This window comes from Bacillus rossius (genome assembly GCF_032445375.1).
Source record: "Bacillus rossius redtenbacheri isolate Brsri chromosome 9 unlocalized genomic scaffold, Brsri_v3 Brsri_v3_scf9_2, whole genome shotgun sequence".
NCBI classification, from domain to species: Eukaryota; Metazoa; Arthropoda; class Insecta; order Phasmatodea; family Bacillidae; genus Bacillus; species Bacillus rossius.
This window is the reverse complement of record NW_026962013.1, coordinates 14,317,141-14,342,690: the sequence shown is the minus strand read 5'-3', so window position 1 is coordinate 14,342,690 and position 25,550 is coordinate 14,317,141. Positions and strand designations below refer to the sequence as shown.

The window sequence follows — 25,550 nt, the reverse complement described above, 5'->3', positions numbered from 1 at the left end:
CTCTGGCAGTTCTCCATTTCAAGGGTGGCAAGTTCGAGTCCTTCACTAACACTAATGCATTCTCCTTAACATTGGGTACTGCAGTATTCCACTTTGTCCTTTGATGGAGCGTGTGGAGATACTCGGTGCTCCAGTGTTTCCAGATGCACTGCTTCAGTTTGGTGATGAGCTGCCATCTATCCAAACGATTCTCCAAAAGGTGGGATAGATCCTGTTCCGGTATGCCAACAAGAGGAGAACCAATCAAAAAATGTCCAGGAGTCAAAACATCAAATTCTGAGGGATCTGCTGACAAAGGGCACAATGGTCTTGAGTTTAAAATTGCTGAGATTTCAGTAAAGAGTGTGGTCAGTTCTTCAAATGTGAGTATTTGATTGCCAATAACTCTTTTCATGTGCACCTTTGCCGACTTGACAGCTGCCTCCCATAGACCTCCAAACTGTGGGCCAGCGGGAGGATTGAAGTGCCACACAATGTTGAGGTCAGCTAGGTGATCTTGCAGCATCTGCCAGGCAGGCTCAGTAAACAAGGCTTGACGAATTTCTTTCATGTGTCTGTCAGCACCAATAAAGTTTTTACCTTGATCTGAATGTATGTCAGATGGTGTTCCTCTCAGAGATACAAATCTTTTTAGAGCAGCTAGAAATGCTTCTGTACATAGTGAGGACACAACCTCCAAATGTGTTGCCTTACTTGACGTACACACAAACAAACAAAGATAACTTTTACTGATTGGGGCTTTACGTGTTTTGGTGGTCTTAGAAGAAAAGGGTCCAGCAAAGTCCACACCAACCTTCAGAAAAGGACGCACTTGTGAGAATCTTACACTTGGGAGATTCCCCATTAGAGGTGCAGGAGACCTTGCAGTCAACCTGAAACATGAGATACACCGATGAATACAGTGCCGAATGAGATGTCGAGCACCCACAATCCAAAACTGCCTTTGAATGAGAGATTGAGTAGCTTGAGGTCCTGCATGGAGATATGTGACATGGTAAAAGGTTACAATAAGCTTTGAAAGATGACATTTTCCTGGAAGCAATACTGGGTGTTTGGTACTTTCAGGCAAACAAGCATATTGCAAACGTCCGCCCACCCTGACAATTCCGAGGGAGTCAATAAATGGATACAAACTCCGCAAATTACTGGAACATTCATTGCGCTTCAGGAGTTTGATTTCTTTCATAAAATACTGATGTTGCACTACATGGATCCAAAACATCAGTGCAGACTGCATCTCCTCACACTTCAATATCTTAGAATCACAATGCGGGAGTTTTGAGAATACACTTTTGGCTCTGAGTATCCATGCTGTTACTCGCTTAAGTTTTGAAAATGATGAAAATGTTTCCAACAATTTCACCAATTCATTTTGTCTGTCCTCTTGCACTGCAAGGACCTGACTTTGCACCGGCTTGCATTCTGGAAGCTCTAGGAAAGGTGATACCTCAAATTTGTTAACAGGCCATTCTGTGTCTGAATCTACCAACCAATCTGGACCATGAAACCACAGAGAACTCTCAATCAATTGATCAGGATAAACACCTCGGGATGCTAAGTCAGCTGGGTTGCACACTGAGGGAACATAGCGCCAAATTCCTGGGGGTGTGATAGCTTGAATCTCGGACACACGGTTTGCTACAAAGGCCTTAAACTTGTGAGGAGATGATTTAAGCCATGACAACACAGTCGTTGAATCTGACCACATGTACATAGTAAAATTGTCCAATCTGCTCTCAAACAATGTGTTCACATATAACCACAATTTAGCAAGCAGCATAGCACCCAATAACTCAAGTCTGGGGATGGACAATGTCTTTAGCGGTGCCACCTTTGACTTGGCGATTACTAGATGGGTTGAGACCATACCAGTTTTGTCCACAAGTCTTACATAAATCACTGCAGCATATGCCTTTTCAGAGGCATCACAAAATCCGTGAAACTGAATGCAGCAGGCATCCAGAAAATGGATATATCGTGGAATCCTTACATTAGTCAGGGAAGACAATGATGTTCTGAAGTGTAACCACTGTTGAGCAACCTCTGCAGTGACTGGCTGATCCCATTCTAATCCCAGTGTCCAGAGTCTGGAGCAATATTTTAACCCAAACTATAACTGGGGACACCCATCCACATGGATCAAACAACCTAGCAATGGTGGAGAGAATTCCTCGTTTTGTGACAGATAGATGGGGTACATTGATGTGGTACATAAACTCGTCAGTGATGGGACACCAATGAATGCCCAGAACCTTAACTGCTGGACTTGTGTCTTGATCAAAGCTTCTGAGAGTCTCGCAATGTGCTACAGGCATATCCTCCAACACACTGGAATTGTTGGATGACCATTTACGTAACTCAAATCCTCCTTGAGCTAACAAGTCCACGAGTTCACACTTAAGTTGCACTGCCTCTTCTACAGAATTTGCTCCTGTTACAATGTCATCTACAAACACATCTCTTAACAATGTTTTTGATGCCTGAGGATATTTCTGGGCTTCGTCCAAGGCCAATTGCTGCAAGGTTCTCAAAGCTTGGTAAGGAGAAGATGCTAAACCATATGTGACAGTCTTCAGTTGATAAACATGGACACTTTCTTCGGGAGACGGTCGCCATAGAATGCACTGGTATTTCCAGTCATCAGGATGGATTTGAATCTGTCGATACATCTTACAGATGTCTGCAGTGAAAACAACAGGCCTAGTTCGAAAGTTCAAAAGAATATCACCAATGTTTTTATGAAGTTTTGGACCAGTAAGGAGCAAATCATTCAATGAGATGCCTTTAGAAGTTGCTGCTGACCCATCAAACACCACACGAAGTTTTGTGGTAGAACTTGATTCCTTGAGTACAGCATGATGAGGAATGACATAGGCTATTTCATCATCTTGACCCTGAATATGCTGAATGCTTGTCACGCGGGTCATGTGGCCTAAACATTCATATTCTTTGAGAAACTGGCTATATTCCCTCGCGAGATCAGGTGACTTCTTCAACCTACACTCTAGGCGCTCAAATCTTGATAAAGCAGAGTGCAAAGAATGACCCATGTCCTTCACCTCCTGATTGAATGGTAAACGAAGTATGTATCGCCCTTCAGCATTGCGTTCATGTGTTGCAAGGAAGTGGTCTTCACATTTCTTGTCATCATCTGATATAAGGTCGACTGATGGCACTTCTTCAATTTCCCAAAACTTCTGTAATTGTACATCTAGGTTAGTTGTTCTTATCAAGCATGACACAGGTGGGTTCACATGTGTTTCACACTTGGCCTTACCACTCACAACCCAACCAAACAGAGAGTGGAAAGCATTAGGCTCCCCTGGTAATTTAGCTCCAGTCAGCACTTCACTGACGATATCAGCTGAAAGGAGCATGTCAACAGGCCCAGGTTTGTCGAATGATGGATCTGCTAATTTTAAACCCTTGAGGTGAGTAACTGAGCCTTGTGAGATTCTTGAACAAGGCATGGGATGTGTTATTTCAGATAGAACTGTGCCCTTTACATTAAACTGAATATGTTGAGAATCCACTGGTTTTATTGAACAATGGACAATGCCTCTGGCCCCTGGCACAGGAGTCTGACCAACACCAGCAATTTCGACATTCTGACGATGACGTTTCAATCCCAACCGCTGTACACAATCTTCAGTCAAAAATGTAGTTTGTGAAGCACCATCTAGCAAGGCTCTTACCACTTGAAACTGTCCACTTCCATCTCTCACATGCACAAGAGCAGTGGTTAATAAAATGGTAGTTGATTGATCCTGATTATCACCTGACAGATGTAGCGATTGTAATTTATTTACAAATGGTTCATAAGCTGGAGTATCATTTGTATCATTTTGAGTACTCTCTGGCTGAGTTGGGTGATTGTTGTGGTTAAAGTGCAAAACTGAATGGTGTCTCTTTTGACAATGATGGCATGAAAATTTTGATAAACATCTCTGAGCATAATGATGTTTTTTCAAACAATTAAAACACATATTTTGCTCCTTCACAAACTGCATCCTCTCATCAATGTTCTTAGACAAAAAATGTTCACACTTACTAAGTGAATGATTTTCGTTACAAAATGCACAGCACATAACATTTCCAACTGCTACGAGGGCAGTGCTTCGGCCACTGGTTGGTCTAAAGGGTGGTTTCACACTAAATGTTGCAGTCCTGTTGTAGCTACGACCAACTGTAGAGGTTTTTACCTCATGATTCCCTTGAACACTAAGTAGTTTAACATTTTCATTCGCCACAGCACGACGCTCTAAGAATGCAAGGAGATGGTCACAAGTGGGCAAATCTTGCTCCACAGCTATTTCAAATGATTCACGTAAATTTGAGTCTAGTTTCTCAAGAAGAATATTCAGTAGGAGAAAGCTCCACTCAGACACTGGAAAATTATCAGCCCTTAATGCATTCAAATTCTCTTGCACCACACTAACAAAGCGGGATAATGAGTCTGGTGGGTTAGAATGCACAGATGGAAGATGAAGTATTTTCTGAACATGAATGGTAGCAGCAATGCGTAGATTCTGGTATTTCTTTTCCAGCAATGACCAAATTACTTCGTAATTTTCGTTGGTGAGGGGTAAATTACTTACCAGCTCTCTTGGCTCATCTTTCAGGCATCCAATAAGATAATGCAGTTTCTGCACGTTGCTGAGTGACACATCTTGATGCACAATGGATTTAAAAAGCTCAGAAAAGGATGCCCATTCTGCCCTGCTTCCTGAAAACACCGGCAAAGGAAGTGGAGGCAGGACTGCACGTGAGAATGTTGCACGAGAGGTTAGGTCTGCCGCTCTAACTGTACACCGATTATGTTCAATACGAAGCTGCCTAAACAACCTTTCGAACGTCACAAAGGCTGTCCCCAATTCATCAACTGTTCGTACTTCTGGTTTCGGCGGTACTGCACACAAAGCAAAGTAGTTAGCCAGCAATTCTTCTTTCTTTTCTGAGACTTCTTCAAACGCAATTGCAAATTCTTCAAAAAGATCTGGATTGTTGGCTGTTTCCTTTAAAATTGCACTAACTTCGTTTACTTTGTCCATAACATAGTCAAAAATGATAAGCTGTAACTCGGTTGTTGAAGCCGCCATGACACCAATAGCACACACACACACAAATGTTTTTAAAACTGGTTGCTCATATCTTTTATCCGGCCCGGAGGACCAAAATTATGTTTTGATGTATAAACTCAACAACATCTATTGCCGGATAATGTATTTTATTTTTACCACAACTAATTACAAACCACTAACACAAACCACCATCTTGCTAGACTCCTTGTTTGTTTTCCCACAATGCCAAGCACTACAAACAAGTCAATATGATGAAAAGAGAAAGGAGAAAATTGTCTATGTCCTGTAAATATTCACACATGCGTGCACAATCAGAGAAGGCTGGTAGATGACTTGAATATAGCTATTCCTTTCGTACATCAAATATTTGGGTTTCTTAGTGGTGGATTATAAAAATTTTATACTATAGTCACTATGGTTTAATTTGAAGACACTTCAGTAAAAGCTCTTTAATCCAGAACAATTATTGAGAGCACGGCGGTGCCAGATTAGTGATTTGGCTGGATTATTGAACGTCAGCTATCATACCCTCCAAGAGCGCCAATTTTGGCCAAATTATTGCAATCTGTCACTTGTGTTTTTCCCCTGAGCAGGTTTCGGGGACATGGTGGCGCTGCAGAAAGACAACGCCCTGGACGACAAGCCGGAGTACGTCGCGTTTGCGCTCATCTTCATCCTGTTCGGACTGGCCATCGTTGCGGCCTCCCTCAACCTGCTGGTTCTCAGGTTCGTCACGATGAACACGGAAGACGAGCGCCGCGACGTGGCCGAAGCGCTCCAGGTGAACACCCTTTTTATAGGCTATATATGTTAATATAGGCTAGATATGTTAATCTTCGCTGTTTGGTACAAGAACGTAAACTTGGCAAATGTTCGGATCTCGTTCAATGAATTTTTTTTTAGTTTGAAAAGTAATGAAATGCACACAGTCTAAAACAAATTGAAAAAATTCGCTCAGCATCATACATCATGCTGCTCTCTTAAACCATTACTTGTTTTTTTTTTTTTAACTTAAGAGTAGAAAGGTAATGTCTGCAGTAGGATGGAAACCAGCAGAAGGGGTTAAATGAACACAATTTTCAGTGAGGTTTACAGCATTTAATATGTTCCACGCCGAAATTGAGTTCTAACATGAATAAATATTAAATTATACTTAAGCGGACCTGTTGATCACGCGAAAGCAGGAAGAAAAGCTTAATAGTTAACTTCGACTGTTAAAAAGAAAGCTGGAGGTTTAAGGCCTGGTTTATAAACTACGTAAGAAGCAAGAACTTCTGCAAACAAATTATAGAGGTACGGTTTATAAACTACGCAAGGCGCAGTAATGTTAACGCAAGTATCATTCACATACCAACTTTCTTGCGTTTTGGCTTGTGTTTCCAACGGCCATAGGTATCTGAAGTGAATACTTTCTAAAACTTTTGAAGATGCAGATGTTATGTGCATAGAAGCCCACAATGTTTGTATCATCACATACATCATGTTTTCACATGTTACACTGTCACACAGTGTATGACAATAACACTTTTAAATCTATTTTACTGACAATTTATTTATTTATGATAAATATAAGTTATCATAAGAAGTCTGGGGAAGAAATTATTTTCTACTGCTTTATAATTTCAGGTTTTAGTGTTGGTGACATCTTGCAACTATTGTGCTTCATAAACGACCATGATTTCCTTGCGAAGTTTGCGTTTTGCATTGTTGTGTAGTTTTGTTCTTTGCATAGTTTAAAGCATAGTTTAAAGACCCGGCCTTAAACTGGTGCAAAAATGGATAAGAAAGAATATATATGAGGGGCGAGTACTCTGACATACGTTCTCCAGCATTACTCAACAAATTAAATGCACAAAGATGTTGTGTATTTATTTAATAAAAGACTTAAGGTCTAGTTTTCTATAATAGTAGCATTACTCTAGTTCACATAATTCTATGATCATAATGACAAAAAAATAATATTTTAATGATATAATCTTAGTAGCAAAGCTGTAAACTAACTACCAAGACAATTCTTTTTGTTTTAGTATTATTTCAAGGCATACGAGGGGAAGCTTGGAAAATCCAGGTAACTATGGAGTGACTGACCCACCGAGTGATCACTGTAGCACGTTGTTGCAACAGCACATAGAATAACACCACCAGCCAGCAAACTAACACCTAACCAGTAACTTTACTAATGCTTCGTACTCGCACGCACTCAACACGTGACACGCACGTCGCCAGAAGGAGCCACCACCCTGTGTTGTGTGCGCACGCGTGCACACGTAACAACCACAGCTGCCACGCTAGCAAGACTGGGAAGAGGGCAACACCAGACATGCATTTGTGTAATACTGAACTACTAAACTTAACACAGTTTTATTAGGAATTTTCATTACCACAGCAAAGTACTGCATGTGTGGAATAGCTACTAACATAAGTTTAAACACGGAGGTGCTGAAGAATTTTTTTTTTTTTTAAAAAGGCAGTGTTTTTTTTTTGTTTCATACTAATGGTGATTCTTGAGCCAGCCAATTCCATAAATTGCAACTGAATCAAAGTTTTACAAATCCAGCTATTCTGGAACCAAAGCTGGCAGGTACATCCCCTATAACAAACGTAAATTGTCTTATTATTTTCAAGTATCCAAGTCAGTTTGTCATTTTGTTGAGACCCCTCATGTAATATAAATTTCCATCTAATTAATCAGAAATTTCTCTATTAAACAAGCAGCTTTCACGGATAAAGAAAACCTAATTACTCTTTTATAATTCAAAATCAAAAAATCATCACATCACACTATTAAAGTGTTTAAAACCTTTTGAATTGTATTCGTTTTCAAAACTTCGGAAAGTAAACAAAACACATCATATAACAATTTTTAACACTAAAAGTTAACACCAGTAAAATAATTTTCTTGAGGTTTTTAATTTTTAAAATAGGATACCGTACTTTACGGGATTACTAAAAACAGGATGTTCACACAAATCTGTTATAAAAATTTCCCTGACCTTTTCCTTCAAAAAATTTTCAAAATTTTCCCCAACTCATTTTTTTAAAACAATTTACCTATTTTGCATTTTTCCTGAAATAAAGAAAATCCAGCTTCCACATCGCTGTAGTTGGCCATGTTCTCTCTCCACTTATTTTATTTCTTTTTAAATGATACAGAACCTTGCAACTATTCATTTAAAAGAAAAAACATTTTGGAGAAGAAAAAAAAAGGATTTTCATAATCTGGGTGATGGCAAACTGGAGCATGATATATGCCCCTCAAATTTCCATTACTTTTCCCAGTGGTGTAGCCACAATTTGTGTATGGGGGGGGGGGGGGGGGGGGGGTGTTAAGATGCATGCCCCCTCCCCCCCCCGTATTAAAGTGGGGGGTCCGGGGGGCCCTCCCCCGGGAAAATTTGGATTTTAAGGTTGTAAAATAGTGCTATTTTAGCAGTTTTTGGTTATTAAATTTAAATATTGTAATGGTAAAAAATTTTAACTTTAATATGAAATTTGTTTGAGTGATGAATAAGAAATTAATTAAAGATTTGGTGCTAAAGGGGGGGGGTTGAATAACCCCCTAACCCCCCCCCCCAGCTACGCCCCTGACTTTTCCCCGACTTTCCGGAAAGCGGACACCGGACCCGCAGTGTTTGTCAGGCGTGGTGTGTCGCAGGCGGCCCAGGGGGCGGTGCGGCTGGAAGGGGACGTGATCACCGCCAACGGCTCCATCATGAGCGGCCAGCTGGGGGCCGGGGACTCCACCTCCCTGGAGGACGTGGCCTCGGTGTGCAGCTGCAGCTGCAGCTGCTACCCGGGCGGCGGCGGGAGCGGCGGCTCCGACTGCGCCCGGCGGCGCTACGCTGCACGCAGTTCGTCGGGGCAGGTGGCCCCCCTGCTGCCCCTGCGGTCGCTCACCGGGGGGCTGAGCAGCAGCGACCTGCCCCCGCTGCACTCGCACCGCGCCTCCATCTGACCCCTGCTGGGCCCGCCGGACTCCGAGTGCCGCGTGTCGAGGGACGTTCACTCACACCCACACAAACGGTCAAAGGACTAATGTTGTTATTCAATAAATTATTAGAGGGAGGAGGGGGGGGGGGAATATCCTTTTTTTTTTTTCCTTGGCAATAGTGTACATAAATAGTCAACTCATTCTCGTTAAAAAAATTTTTAGAAAAAAAAAAAACAACATGAAATGTTGATATCTTTCGAGTCCCTCTTACCGTTCGGCTAAACAAATCCAAGTGAAATCTTCACTGAATACACATTTTAACCTTCAGATTGAAATTATGATCTAAATGTAATAAAACATTTCTGTTGTATGTGTTAATGACAAGCTAAGTGCTGTGGAAAAAAAATATATAATAATTCTCTGTTATTACTTTAACAAATTGTTTGTCAAACATTAAAAAAAAAGTGACATTTTTGCACAGTTCTTGAAAATATGTGTAGAAAAAAAATATTGCTTAAATATGTTTATATTGTTAATCTAAGTAAAATGCTGTTAGTATTTTAAAATAAATTTGCATTCATAAAAATTTTAATTATTAAAAAAAAAATTTAAGGGACTCTTGTAAGCAGATTGCTTTATAATTTTTTTTTTTAAACAAAACTAACAGTAATCATAAATCTAATTAATAATATAGGTGCAGAATAACAACATACTCCTAATATTAAATACCAAGAAAAATAAAAAAAATAACTGCCCAATCGATTATGGGCCACAGTTTACTTATATAAATGTATACATCGATAACTGCATTGACAAATATTTCCCATACATCCTACGCATGTATTTAAATACTTTTTTTAAAAATAAAACATATATCTTTCTACAAATTCAAACAGCATTTTATGAAGCCTGATGGATCAAAGCAAACAAGGTTTGAAAAACCTTGGGTGGACTGATATGGCTCGATACCAAAGGAAGTGTGTTTCAGCTATGTTCTGGATTAATAAAGATTTTCTATAAAAAAAAAAAAATATTGTTTCATTGAATATTGTTTAAAAATGTATAAACTTTCCCAAAACATTTCTACAGACATTACATGTTTTATGTAACTCAGCTGATATATAGTTTAAAGAAAAAAAACATTATGTACAGCAGTGTCTCAATTAACCAAGGTTCCGTTTTATTCTAGCGACCTAAAGCGCCATTACCAGCAAATACTGTGGAACCATTTGCAAGAGGATCTACAAGTTCTGAGGTGAAAAAAAAAATTAAACCTCAAAGATGTCATTATCTGATTGGGCAAATCATGGAGTAGATGTGAAATAATATCTACCCTTATGTAAAAGCTGGAAAAACATCACCTTTGAAAATGACAACACTGGACCAGCTGAAAACCAAGATTTTCTTCTTATTTAGTGTTTTCCAAGGCTTTGCTTGTTCAAGGTATCTGCAGTCCATGTTAACCCTTAACACCGACATACAGTCTCTGAGGTACAACACGTTACCATGGGTCCATTACCTCTCATGTAATCAAAAATTAAGGACTTTACCTAAAGCCTTCACCAATATTGACAGGTAATATCACAAAATTCCTCAAGAAAATAACAATGTTAAATATTTAATGCAAGAAAAAAATATTTGGTTGGTTCAATTCTTACAGATACACCCCTGTTGTCCATAATTAACTCTAGAACACATATCTAACCCAAGCATAGTATCAATACGAAATCTGAAGCCCTGACATTTAATTTGGTCACGTTTACATTTGCTTTAAAAGTTCAAAATAAGACAGTAATACACACATTTTCAATTTAAAGGTGGGATATGAAACAAAAAAAAAAACTCAAAATATTTTAATTCATAGAATCTGATCATGTGGCCCAAAATTCGCCAATTGTACTGTCCATGCACAAAGCGTATTCTGCCAAGTTGGAAACAAAAGAACAGTGAATGCCCGCATTTAATCATGACTTGCATGCTATCAGTCTTTATTAAGATTATTTTAAGGATTCTTAGTGAAATTTAAGAACTTTTAAGGGCCCTTATTCAATTAAAGGCAAATTAAGGACTTTTTAATAATATTTAGGAGGCATACAGTGGGGGATCCAGGATTTTGGTTTGGGAGGGGCTTGACCCAGCTGAGGCTAGGCTTTATCAAGGCAAACACTAAAACAATAGTGGATCCAGATGCTTTTGGGGGGGGCTTGAGCCCCTTAGCCCCCCCTCTGGATCCGCTACTGGAGGCATATGAAATCTGGTTATGGCATATGTTCAGTTTCTCAACTCACATCTTGTATAGCCTTCCCATCCTCCATCTTCCTTCCCTAACATCTTCACTCACGACCTACACGGGTAAGTTACGTCGCAGCTGCCTGGGAGGCAGTGTTACATGTTTTGAAGCAGTATCCGAGACCGCATGTCAGAGGAAACGTCATGGATTGCAACTATGGAGTGCAGGGAAAAATTTGCACTGATGATCTCTATTTTGATGTAATCAAGAGTAATTAATCTAAATTTTAATATAATGAGTTTTATTCAGTCATTAGTCAATGGAGTCATGAAGTTAATGAAGAATACAGTAATGATGCTAATGACTGTGATTAAGATGTTCACATTCCACATCACATGGTGAAACAGAGCCCTCAGTTATAAATTACCATGGTAAAAACAGGTACAGAAAACCAGAAAACCAGAAAACCCATTCACATCTAGAACATGAACACGGAAACATAACTTTATACTTATAATGCCAGCTTTTGCACATGTTGGCATACATTTAAATATTCTGGAATTTGGTAGAGAATGATAAAATGTTTCAAATAATTTTGAATTGGACAAACATCAAAACTTGGTAGACAAAGAGAGAAAAAGACAATGAAAATGTCACTGACATCAGCGATTTTTATACACCAAATTTGAATGTTTGGTTCGATTTATACAGCAGTATTCAAATATAACCATTTGTGCACAAAAAATCTTTCTGCAACATACATTAGTGGGATGGATATTTACAGGTTTTTTGTAAAGAAAACTACAAATAAAGTATTTTTTTACAGGTTTAAATGTTTTAAACCATCAATTAGGCACTATGCAGATTTATTTTCTCAAGATTTTGCTGACAGTATGGTCTACTTGACTATTTGTAATTTTTTTTATTTTAATTTTTTTGCTGGGTATGTTACTAATGAGTTCATGTCAGATTTAAAAAAAAAAGTATGTATCCCATTTTTTAATATCCAATTTTTATATTTAGTTATAGTTGTGTGTAATTTGTTTTTTTTTTTTAATGCCGTTTTTGTTTAAATGCAGTATTTTAAGTTATTTCATATTTAAACAATACACTTTTCATTAGTGATGGGCCAAATCCCAATTTTATAGAAACTGAATATCGAATTTGAATCCCTAAAAGTACCTTGAATATACCCCTTAATCTGAATGTAGGTCTCAAGTGTCAGAAATAAAATAATGAACAAGAAATGGTGTTGAAACATTCAACTCTTTAAATATTTATTTTTTCACAAACTAAGTTTCCAAAATCAATACATATTGTAATTATATTTATAATTATGTTTATATTACATAATAAATTACAGTATCTTGGGAAAAGCATAACAGGATATCTATGACAAAAAAAATTGACCACCCTGAAAAACTATATTTGGGCCAGTCAAAAGCTAAAAAATAATTTCTTTTATTATCCATGTTGTCCTAAATTTTGCTTATCCGAGGTTCCTGTGTTCCACATTAATCAAGTCTCTATTGTATCATCGTATCAAAATGTACTGAAAATTAATTCATGCAAAATATCTTTAAAGATTGTTTTTAATTTTATTTTGGATCAATGTCTCAAGACAGAGGTCATTATAAACGGATGTCTTGGCACTTGGATGAGCGATTTTGGGAAACCACGGAAAAACTCTCAGATTGTGCCGGGAATTCGAACCCAGGTCCCTACTACTCCACAACAAAGGTTTTACCTTTGTGTCACCTTGCTCAGTTTGAGAGTATGTTGCCAATGTCTTATTTCACTGCAATATTCAGGTCACATCACAACTAATTTCAGCTCTACAAATTACGTCTCTATCCGACACAAAAAAATTAAGTTCATGTGCCGTGAAAGCGGCCGCCATTGAAATTTTCATTTATACTGAATCTGTTTTGACTCTAATGTGACATCCATGAAAGATTCGAACTGTCTGCATATTTGTTTATGCACTTCTATTTTCTGTATGATTTATGTTTATTTTTTCAAATAAAAAACAAAAACTAGACAATGGTTGGCAAATAGTAGATTCCTGCCAAATCTGTGTAAGCAGAATAAGTTTCCCTCCATTCTGAACAGCAGAACAGGTCCAGAGAGATGGTTTCTGACCAAAAATTTCCTGCCACGTAAATAAGTCGATGGCAACATGAAGCATCTGTAGCAAACAACTGACGAAATACAATCCTTTCAGATGGCCATTACAAATCGGAAATCCCTTTTTCCATATTTGATGTTCAATTTTCAGGGTAAAAATTGTACTGTCATGACAATTTTTTGTTTTCTTCTGTAATGTCTAAGGGAAATAGCCTCATGACAATAAATATCAACTGAAAAAGAAAAACATTTTTTAATAGAATCAACGATTGGAGATAAGTTTTTTACAATAAATTAACAGGAAAAGAAACCATTCCAAGTCAAAAAATGTTTATAGGCAAAGGATTATCTACATTAGACTTTAAAACATATTTTAAAGTATGGTTGTTCTAAGCACTTAAATAATTCTGAATAAAAGCCACACTACTCAATAAATTTTTGTTTTGAAATATCCCAAATTGCTTAAATTCAAATTTCTTAAATGATTTTGAATATTTCCTAAGTGGACACTGTGATACTTCAAGTAGTTTACCGTTTTAACGATTTGTTATTTATACAATGTTGAACACTAATACTTTTCCATAAATATGATTTTTAAATTCCAAAATACATTTAATTAATTCCAACATGTTTTTTAATATTTCTGTAAAAGTGAATTGCAACAAATAGTTCCTCCGTAATAAGCATTTTAAGCAGAGGTTTCCACAAGATAGCCACATACAAGTTAGGGTAGATCAAGAAAACAGTACGGTAGCAACAACAGAATCAGGGCAATCTCTCATGGAAAACGGCCTCAGCTACATAATTAAAGCACAACACAAATTTACGTCACTTCTTTTTTTTTTTTTTTTTTTGAATGTTAAATTCTTGAAATATGGAAATGTTGGCCCAAAGAATGATTAGAAATAAAATAAGGAATTCAATAAATCCATTCCAACCAATCATTGTCAGAATCTCACAGTATTTTTTGTTAAGTAGCATACGTAACCTACGCATGCATTAAAATGGTGAACAAAATGATCTCTAAGGAAATTATTCAAAAACATGTTAAGGATTTTTTTTTTAAAAAAAGCATTGTTTTTTTCTTCCCCCCCCCCCCCCCCCCCCCCAACAATGTGACTTTCCTTCAGAATTACGAACTCTAAATTCGCTGCTTAAGTTTGGACATCAGAACATAGAGAAAATCAACCACAATATAAATCTGTTGTCAAAACCTTTAACCCTCTAAATGTTTTATTAAATGAATTTCCTACCACACATAAAAAAAATCTGATATACATTTACAGCCATAGACTACACCAACAAATAATATAAAAAAATTATATTACCTAGAGAAAAAAATAATTAAAAAAACTAGCATTCACACTTTTAAACATACGTATATTTTTTTAAAAATGAGAAAAAAACTTGTACAAAGATGGTAATTAATGTTTTTTTTACTTACAAAGAATAAGTATAATAAATGGACAGCACACAGCTCCCTTAGGTTCACAATTATTGATAACAATATTTATGCCAGTGTCTACTCCGGTTCATTACAATGATGATAAAAGCTTTTCAGTATGTTCAGTCACTTATGTATGAACACAGTCATACTGAAATAACTTCACATTATGATACTATAATTCACTACAATGATTTTTAATATTTTACTGAGCAGTATGTGGGAACTCTTTCTCTTGAAACACCCACAGAAAAAAAAACATTTAAATGCATATTTTTACAGAGAAAAACAAACCATATTACTGCACACTGGTATCAGGATGGTTTGTAGCAATGTGAACATTAGTAGCACTTACAGAGGCAAAGCTACTAGAGCAAAAAGGACACTTGAAATTTCTATTTTTCTTTTTACTTTGCACTGAATGTGATTTCATGTGCGCTTTACCTCCATGCAAAGTAACAGTGATTTTTGCACAGATGCCACACTTGTATCCATTTTTCAGTTTGTAAAGTACCTGCTTCTCATTCAACTTACCTACCTGCACCGGTTGAACTTCATTATTTTCATTATAAGAGGTGGGAAGATCTTCATGTAATGGTTGAATACTGACTTCATCTTGGGCGGGACACTGATCTAAAGTCACCCCCCTTTTTTTGTGGGTGTTCAAGTGACCACTAACACCGTTTCGCGTAGAGAACACAGCCGGGCATGAAGGGCACTGGAACTGCAAGATGCCGTTGCCGCCAACGCCGCACACATGGGTTCTGAGTGCCTCATCACTTTCAAAATACTTGTGGCAAGTGTCACAATGCACTTTGTGGTGAGCCTCCATGTGAAGCACATGTCCTTCCTTGGTCATCAGCTTCCTGTGGCAGATCTCACACGTGAAGCACTTGCGATTCCCCATCTCGTGGGAGATCTGATGATGCATCTTCGCCGATTTCGAGCTGAACGACTTGCCGCAAGTGGAGCACTGGAAAATGCCGATGATCGGGCGGGCCGATGGAATCTCTGATTCGTTCTCTGTGCGAACCACGTTGATTTTGCTCTTCGTGACGTGCCGTCGAACGTGGTTCAGCCATGCCGACCTCGAACTGAGCACCGCACCGCACTGCTTGCACTTGCGACGACGAAATTTGCTGTTACTGCCTGTCGAACTAGACTTCCATCCATCACGTGACTCACCTTCCCGTTGCATTTCATGAATTTTAATGTGGTTGACATATGAACTACGTTTAAAAAAAACACGAGAGCAATCTTCACACCTGATAACTACATCAGTTAATCTATTCTTCTCCATATTTGAACCCTTCAGCCGACTGTACGATTTCACATCATTCTTAGCTTTCAGAAGTTTTTCACTTAAACTGTGAACACGCATGTGGTTGTTATGACCACGGTAATTATTGAAAACTCTTGCACACACTTCACACTTGAGCTCAACATTTTTATCACAGTCCTTAACATCAGAGTCTTTGTGTTGCGCTAACCTGTGAGACGCCAGCATGAGCTTGCAAACAAACCTCATGCCACAGTCGCAGGGATGGAGGTCTTCCTCTTTGGTACAGGCTATCACTTTGAAATGTACGGTCTGGTGCCTCGCAAGCTCTTCCAAAGTCTTGAACTGGTTGCTGCATCGAGGGCATTTTTTAAAACCTTTCGTGCACGTTCCACGTAGCTTGTGTTTTGCTAGCGATGCTTTGCTGTAGAAGTACCTTGCACAGAGAGCACAAGATAGTGTCGTTGGGAATGCGCACAGGTGTTCTTTCATCTTTAGTTTGTTTGCACTTTTGAAATTGCACGTCTTGCACACAAATCTTCTCAGCTTGACAGGAGTTGAATCAATGTTTTGGCTGCCCGGGTCCTCAGGCGAGGGAGACGTCACAGCAGGTACGCAAATTGGTTGGGCAGCCGTTGTTCTCGCTGCAGGAGGCGATAAGGGTGAATGTTCTTCCCCTGACCCAGGCTCTTTCTTGATCGTCTCCACTGTCAAAATGAGAGGCGCTTCCTCCACGCCTTTCTTCCTTTTCTGTGCAGCGCTACAAAACACAAAACATGAAACATTTTAATGATAAAATAAAATAATCACCCAACAGGCACGCCACAGGGGCAGGTCTAAAATTTGTGTCAAACTTCTTTTCTTTCCTCAAAACATCCATGAATGATTATTAAGAATCAGTATTTTACACCATGAATTCCAAGTCCAATCTCAGACATATTTAATATTGTGTTTTGCAACAGCATCCTTTCTTGGTACGACAACCCTTCCAGAGGAAGTCTTCCTGGAGCCCCCCCCCCCCTAACCCGTCACCCAAAGGTCTTATCTCTAACAGCAGCAGCATAAATGTGCAGTGACTTGTACACAGCACGGTCGTTAGAGACATTGGGGAAGCAACATCCCAGCGTTTGGCAGGCATGAGTTTGGGAAACCACAGGAAACCGGAATCAGGATGGCTCTGTTACCTGGACGGCGAGTCCAGCAGCTTGACACTGTGCCGACTCGCTTCATCATGAAGGTGATAAAACCAAGACAGACAAAGGGCAGATTTCAATACTGCATTCGGGTAATCTAGTTCATTGTGAAAACTAAACCTTATATAAAATAAGAGAAGTGCAGTTATAATAATGACCAAACATTTTTAATTGCACGAAAATTAATATGTTTTTTGCTCCCAAGTGCTAAGTGCATAAATGTTACTCTTTCTAGGAACTCTAAATGTTTATCACATAACCTCAACAATATTTTTTTAATATATAAAATTAAAACTTTTTTCCTTTATGTGATTACTGTACTATTATTGCCTTGTATTAGTTATCAATCTATTCAAAATAAACAAATATGAAAATTTAATGGTAGATATACCAAAAGTGAACTCAAATGTGATAAGGTAACTAAAATAATAGTGAGGGTAAATTTGTAAGCAACCTCTTTTCACATAATCCTTTTATGTTTGTAAAATAAGCTCAAGAAGTTTGTTTACACTGTCACATGTAATAATGCACAATAAATAAATATTTAGGATTATCTAAACCAATCTGACAGCAACAAATGAATTGCTCTCTGACTACACAAGCACTTACCTAAATATCAGCAACTTATTTTGATTTCTCACTTTTAGACTTCAGGTAATTTGAGGGTGTCACATGTCATGGTTAATATGATGTCATAGCCACAAGGCTGTCATGTTGGGCTGTTTGTTGTGGCACGCAGGCTACCTTCAACGTGGCCAATGGTCGGTAATAAAACATACTACATGTTGCCGAAACCAGGGTATTTGGTGGGAAATCAACCAGACAAGATGATGTTCGATGATTCGGCAGCTAGCCTCAAACATCTAGGGCAGTTGTCAGAATGGTATGCCGCTGGTGTGGATATCTTGGTTGTGGGTGGTTCTGAAATTAAGGGGAATTTTTTGTCCCTGGGATATTATTGGCTTAACAATTATTATTTTAAATGAGGAAGCTGGTATTAAGTAGGAAAAAGTTGATATGTAATGTTTGCAGTTTTTATTTCACATATTTATTTAATTCTATATTTTAAAAAAAAATTCAATATATGGTAAATGTAACCTCCATGGAATGTCCCCACCCACATTTTTTTAGTGTTAACTAAAGAAATAAACCTGATTAATAATGTTTTTGTGTAAAACTCTTGATTAAACATTTATTTATTGTATGAATAATTTACTATTCACAAAGAAATAACAATTTTAGTTTATTTAATTGCTTAATTTTAAACATTAAAGTTGTCCACAAAGTGCTGAGGTAACTGCTGTGGAATAACTTAAACTTGATTTAAATCCCACTAGATAGCAGCACTGTCTTCTTTATCAGAGCAGAAGTGAAGCTCACGTCAGCCAATTTGTCTGGTGATGATGTTGGATGTGTGTAGTTTTATTTTGTTTGTGAAAAAGCCTTTCAATTCTTGAAAACCAAGTGAGTTCTTTTTGTTCTTGTAACCTCCATGTGTTTACTAACATTATTCCTTATAGTGTTAAACATACTTTTTAAATTAACTCTTATTAAATAGCTATTTTTCTCTCTAAAAACAAAGGCAGTTAATTCTCAATCTTTTAGGTTAGGTTTTAAGCATGGCAATCCTACTTATTTGTAACCTCCATGGGTTGTGTTAACCATGGAGGTTACAGTTAACAATGGAGGTTACAGAAAGTTATGTTATAGGCCTAATTATTTATAGATTTATAATCTAATTTTTCAATCAGTTGCAGTAAAACTGCAGATAAACTGTTTTGATATTCTTACTTTAAGAGCCACTGTAGACATATGTTTAAACTAATTACTGTCAGGTGTGTGCCCAGGGAGCGGGAAATGAGTCATGGCTCGTTCCAAGATGAAAAATATAACGTTTAAATTTAAAATTGTAAAATGTAAATGTCCATTTACCAGCAATGACCCTTGCCCTCCTTCCTTCCCCGGGGCCCATACCTGGTACTATTAGTTTTTTAAGGAAATTTGGACAAAATATAGATTTATGTTTCCACCAAAATATAATGTTTTTAATGTAATAAAATCTATAATTTTATAATTTTAACAACTAATTCTGAACAAGAGATGTTATGTTTCCTGAAATTTAGCAAAATATAAAATAGTACTTTAAAAATAGACATTTCTCGTGTTTAATAGGCTTATAAAAAGTTATTCATAGGTAATTATCTTTTAACTTGAATATTACTTTCTTACAGTTTTAAGTTACTTATTTTGTTTCATTTAATACTGCTATATTATCATTTAAAGTGTCACTTGTAACCTCTGTGGCTTGAAATGTAACCTCCATGTTCAGGAAAATGAGAAAACTGTTGTTTTATTTTAAATATGTTTCCTTGACCTTTTTCTGAAGTGCTAGATGTAAATAACATTCTAAGAGTAAAATTTCAATTTTTTTATCTATTTATATTTTTTATTTTTTTTTCGCCTCCTCAAATTCCCTTTAATTTCAGAACCACCCTTGTGACAGTTTTGAATGGTACGCAACAGCAACCTTTCTCTGGAACAAACCTCCGAAAATTAAAATTGTGTCAAGACTTCTATGGGGCCCACGCCGTCAATACATTTAACACTTTTACAACACTTGGGTTTGGATGCACATTAGGGAATCACATAATTTTTTAAAAAATTTTTTTTTTTTTTTACATTCTATTGTGTCACATAACCAAATGTAAAATCTATACGTTCTTACATTTGGAAAACCACACGATCGGCATCGCAATGAAAGCACAACATGGTGACGGCCGCCTCACTGCATAGGATATCTAATATGACCTACAAACTGTAATATCTCTGAAACCAGAGGAATCAAGAAACGCTGTTTACTGGGAAAATAGAGAAACGCCTTTAATATTTAAAAAATATATATTTTTGGAATTTTATTATTAACTTAAGGAAAAGCAGCAATGCAAGAATTTTCCCGAATTAACTAATTAACCAAGCGACAGCAGCCACCTAGGAAAAATGATGTCGTAACTCGCGCACCGCCCGAAGGAGAGCGACTAGTCTCTAACCTGCTGTCACTCGAGACCAGCACGTCCTGCACGCAGTCTCCGTCCGGCTGCTCGGGGAGGAAGCCCTCGGACCCAGCCTCGTCCAGGAACACCTCCTGGAACACGGTGGCGCCGGCGATGCCCCCGCTCACGTTCCCTGAGCGAGTCACCCTCACGTCACGCGCCCCGATCGTCGGCTCGCTCTGGACCGTCCTCGTGCCGTGTTCCGTAGCCGTCGGTGACCCGTCGCCACTGGGTCTCGTCACATGCTTGGCAGTTTGCACAATGATGGGCTTGAATCCATCGTCAGGATTCGATATGCAGTGGTTTTTAACGCTGCTTTGTTTTTTCCCCTGCACACACAACACTATAGTTGAATATGCATAACAGCATTTATTAAAACCTGACACTAAAGCCCGCCTCACACGGTACAATATTCCTTACAATATTGTAAGCTAGGAGTCGTACTGGCTCTACTACTAGTTTCTTTACTGGAATTCAAACTGGATACTAGTAGCTGTACTAGCTGGGCTACTGGTTTTGGGTAATAGATGCGTCCTATTTTCGTTGCTTGCTGTGTTCCAATATTTAAGGAGTGGCCAATCAGAACTCACGAAAACAGCACAAGGAGTTGTTTACACTTTTAAGCGCGCATGTCGTGATAAACATGGACGGAAATAAGTGGAATAGTGACCAACTCCTCGTTTTAATAAATGCATACAAAGAAGAGCCTTGTTTGTATGCAGTAAAAAATGTGAATTATCATAATAAAAATTTGTTGTGGAGAATATTCTCTTAACAAAACTAGTAAGGCAGCTAGAATCGTGTGCAGCAGAAACTTGTAGCGCACCTAGTGTTTCAGCTTGTAACCTACACAGTACAGAAACCAGTAAGCATTCTAGTATGCAAACTAGTAGAAAATATTGTACCGTGTGCGGTGGGCTTAAGTACCTACTCATTAATTATAACCAAACTTCAACAAACAGAAAAACAAAATTTGAAATCATACAAAGCTCAAAAAATTTATACATATACTTTAAAGTAGATATGTGTATGACTAACACTAAAATAGACACATAGTTTACAAAACTAATTTGTTGGGATTTACTGTAAGATTTACAGTTTATAGATTTTTGAACAAGTGTGTATTAAAATCTTCATTCATTCAGTTACCTTAATCAGAGGTACAAAAGAGGAGATTATACCTACTAAAATTATTCATATGAGGTAGCATTTTTTAAAAGTTAAAAATTAGAGGTGATGAAACAGAATATTTGGGATTATGCATGAAAGGTAGACAAACTACAGAGAGAAACAAACTACGAGCTGCAAGCCTAAAATCACTTACCACACATTCTTTAGATGACTCTTCAGATCTCAAACTTTCCTTTACAGCTGTCCAATACTTCTGAACATCAACATTATCGATATGAGATTCAAGATGCTTTAGCAGAATACTGTTTACATCCATACATTTAGAGCGAAATTCGAAGACTGTCTCCAGTTTAAACAAGCATTTGTGGCAAATCATTTTCGGCAGTGGATCCGTTTCATAAATCTGGAACAACACCACCAATATTATGCACAGTCTTCCAACAACTGCAAAAAAATAATACAACTGTAGTGCTATAATAATTCACCAGTTCATTCACAGCCTAAATGCTATTCCTAAAGATAAATATCTTTCAATAAGCATCATGAGCTGCAGGTTGGGACTCTTCTTGGGGAGGGAATGAACAAGGATCAGCTCTATCTAGGAATTGAGGGACAGAAAATGGTGAAAGCTATGGAAGGGAGTAGATCTGATGAGTGAAGGACAGTTAAAATTGGGAAAAAAAAGAGAGAAGGGGGAAGGGGAGCATGGAGACATTCTCACGATTTTACACTATTTTTATTGTAACTTACTAACCTAACGTACTTGGGGTCTTTTTCAGATGACGATACCGGGAATCGCAAAAGTTTTTTTTACAAGTAAAATAAAAAAGGTAGGGGAAATAATGTCGTCACAAGAGTAGGAGAAAGAGATTGGAATTGAGTATGATTTCATGATTTAGTAACAATATAGTTGACAATTTCATGATTTAGTAACAATATAGTTGACAATGTTGATGTGTAGTTGTTTTATTGTTTTGGAAGTAGTTAGCTTTGTATTATAAGTTATTTGGAGCATGAGGTTAAATGTAAAACATCACTAACAAGTACTAAATGTATCGCTAAAAATTTTTTTTTTCTGTTTTTGCCGTAACTGGGAAAATTATACCTCTTCTTTGCTTTGCGAGTTATTGGCAGTATTTGAAGTTACAGTCGACATGTGGTGTTTAATGTTCTTTGTTTTAGTAAAAGAAAGGTTACAGTAACTTAGGAAACGTCTGCAAAGAATACATGTAAATTGTTATTAAACTATGTTGGGATTGGTTAGAGGAAAAATTAGTGGCAAAATTACTTCAAAAAAGAGGTAAGTAGGATTGGTACAATAGTGTGCATAGAAGAATTAAGCATATATTATGAATGAAGGAGTTGATGTAAGGGTTAGGTAAAATGTGATTTAATACATTACGTTAGAACTCGTTCAGGTAACGAAAACACAGTGAATAATTGAAAAGCTATGGTCTTACGGTATAAGCGGGAGAAAACACGGCTTTTGGCCAGAATACTGTAGACTCAGTATTTTTCACATATTAAATTTTTGTAAATTATAGGTTTTGGGTATCATAATGAGAGACTAAAATTCTACCCTGTCTAGTTTAGTTTTTGATACCAGTATTTCATTTTGTTTGGTCTATTGGTTGAAGATGAGTGATATCAAGGTACAGTCCCTTCAAACAGGATCATGAACTAGAATGAAACACCCCCCTCCCCCCCCCCGTAAATTCTATTTAGCAATACAAGTATTTAATTCTTTGAAAGTTAAGACTTTTTGATATATTTTCTCAGTATCATGAACTAGAACTGTATTTTGCGATACCAATATTAAATTCCACAAAAATCACCTCTTTTCACAAAACATTTATATGTAATTATCAGACCACGCAGTTTTTTTAGAATGGAAAAGAAAAAAAATCAGAAAACATGGTTTTCACACACTACTCACATCCCTATATTTACCCTGAAGGAATGGTTTCTTAATGCCTACTAGTTTGTGAAAAATAATAAGTTTATAGCTTACATTACTATACCAGCATCGGACGTCGCGGCTTCGGGGAACGAATAAAATAAAAACTGAAAAAGTGTTTTTCAAGTACAAATTAATCTGTGTAATAAATAGTGCACGCTTTTAATTTTCCCGATATCAACATAAGTTGCAACGCCTACCAACAAAATATCATTGATAATAAATATCTGTATAGCAAAATAGAATAGAGCAGGGGAATAATATTCTAGTCTACAATACCAGAAAAATATAATATTCAAAAAATTAAATGCGTGATAAAATATTGCGCTTTTAGTTCCCTGTCCAAAACCCCCTTTTTCCATGCTTGTCCCATAAGCGACACCATATTTATGACATCATCAGTATTGTTATAGTATCACAATCTAGAATAGACCCTGTACTTGTTAAAATAGTAAACGACAAAGTATCACATCTTTCTCTTAAAGAATGATTCAAAAACATGCCGGGAAAAGAAAAATAATTATATTTTTTTAATCACCCTTTTATATTAAAATGTATATCTGCACTACTACACCTTCCTAAGATACTCCAATCCAAAATGCACACCTATCTAGCTGCTTCATTTGTTACGGTGATCATTCAAAATGTATGATAAAACCCTGCAGGAAATTGGGTGCGCGCTACACTCTTGTGCTATAAATAAATCACAAAGGTACAGCTATGAAATTAAAACAAAAATGTATAGGTATATTAGAAAGAATCAAAACACACATGTGATAGCCAAGAACCGATATCAAAAATCGTTCGAATTTTCTCTTCAATTTTTCAAAAGGAAGTATCAAAGTCCACAACAACCCTGATTTCTTTTTACCACTAGTAGTCTAATTTATAGTGCACAATGCAAAATGAAACACAAGAAATGACAACCAGTACACCCAACCAATTTAATAATTTTCTATCTTTACTTACCACAAGAGGAAAACAAGACTTTATCTTTAGTGACACCTGCCTTAGTTTTCCTTCTTCTTCGAAAATTGGTAGTTTAATGCCGTCCTCTAATAAACATAATCGACAAGCATTTTTCCACTGATAGAGTTTCCTTATGTTAACCGAATCCATGTTTTTTAATACTAATATATAATTACTGAAATAGTTTAAAACAAAAACGTCATTACACCCTTATGGTGTGGTGTTACACTGACAAAAAACAGTAGCTCCTTTTTTCAATTTAACAAGTCATTGACGATCTTGACACAAAAAATTCGTACGTGCGTGTATGTGATATGTGGCTTGAGCGCAGCAATTTACGAGTAATTTAAAAAAAGAAATTAATTGACACTAAGTAAAATAATTCAGAATTGGCGGAGCTTATACCAGCTCATCACCAGTATGTCAGTCGATAACCGTTAATTCCTTATCTTACATTTCAAAACGACGTACTCGCAGCTCCCTATAAAACATTTATAATTTACAATCTTGACATTACAAATTATAATCTAAATACAGAGCCAGGTATCCCAACATTTATATAAACGACTGACAAGGCAAACACCGCAATTCCGACACCGATATTATATTTATTACATTTTTTTTTACTTGAACACAGCAAATTCGTATAGGGTGGGTTTACAAATGCCGAAAGAAACGCAAGACGCAACAAGGTGAACAATGTAACGTATTTACATCAAGCACGCAACGCAAGTACCGTTTAACATTTCAATTTTTGCGTTTCAACTTGCGTTTCTGGCTTCTACAATTAAAATAAAGTTCATTGAAAACATTGAACCATAAAGAAGCTAGGTGTAAAGAAGGCTATACTTTTATTTTAATTAAATGCATCGTGATTCACTAATTTGATGACGTACCTACGTGGCACTAAAAACCAGTCCCCACCCAGTCAGTACCAATCCCCGCTGGCAGAATACACCCTCTCACACAGTCCGCACGAGTCAAGTGTAAACTAGTGCCAATATGTGAATAGCATATCAATGTATTTTATAACTATCCCGTATAATTTGTCGTCAAAACAGTTCGGAAGTTCATAATTAAATTAATATCATCCCAATAATTCCCACAAGGGAAAGGGCGAAATGAGACATGTGTGTTGGCCCAATAAATGCACTGTGG

At 37.2% G+C, this 25,550-nt stretch overlaps 2 protein-coding genes across 8 annotated transcripts in view; one reads left to right on the top strand and one right to left on the bottom strand.

Annotated features, from left to right (window-relative positions):
• Window positions 1–10,056, top strand: part of LOC134543054 (two pore potassium channel protein sup-9) — an 87,533-nt gene extending 77,477 nt beyond the window's left edge. For 4 of the 6 annotated variants that reach the window (XM_063387775.1, XM_063387770.1, XM_063387771.1 and 1 more), the window contains 2 exons: window positions 5,675–5,862; window positions 8,737–10,055. In XM_063387775.1, coding sequence (XP_063243845.1) covers window positions 5,675–5,862; window positions 8,737–9,036 — 488 coding nt within the window. In that variant the 3' untranslated portion in view covers window positions 9,037–10,055. Of the gene's footprint in view, window positions 1–5,674; window positions 5,863–7,108; window positions 7,150–8,736 lie in introns of all 6 variants that reach the window. The other 2 variants (XM_063387772.1, XM_063387776.1) reach the window with 2 other exon arrangements.
• Window positions 10,057–14,728: 4,672 nt separating this feature from the next.
• On the bottom strand, window positions 14,729–25,295 carry LOC134543082 (zinc finger protein ZFMSA12A-like). Of its 2 annotated transcripts, none has more exons than XM_063387853.1 (4): window positions 24,393–25,295; window positions 21,660–21,869; window positions 20,333–20,664; window positions 14,729–16,852 (listed from the first exon to the last, which is right to left on the bottom strand). In XM_063387853.1, the coding sequence occupies exons 1-4, from the start codon at window positions 24,540–24,542 to the stop codon at window positions 15,112–15,114; spliced, it is 2,433 nt and encodes an 810-aa protein (XP_063243923.1). In that variant the 5' UTR covers window positions 24,543–25,295; the 3' UTR covers window positions 14,729–15,111. The 2 variants fall into 2 exon arrangements, with proteins under 2 accessions (XP_063243923.1, XP_063243925.1); XM_063387855.1 differs by having other exon boundaries at window positions 24,433–24,516.
• Window positions 25,296–25,550: the final 255 nt, after the last annotated feature.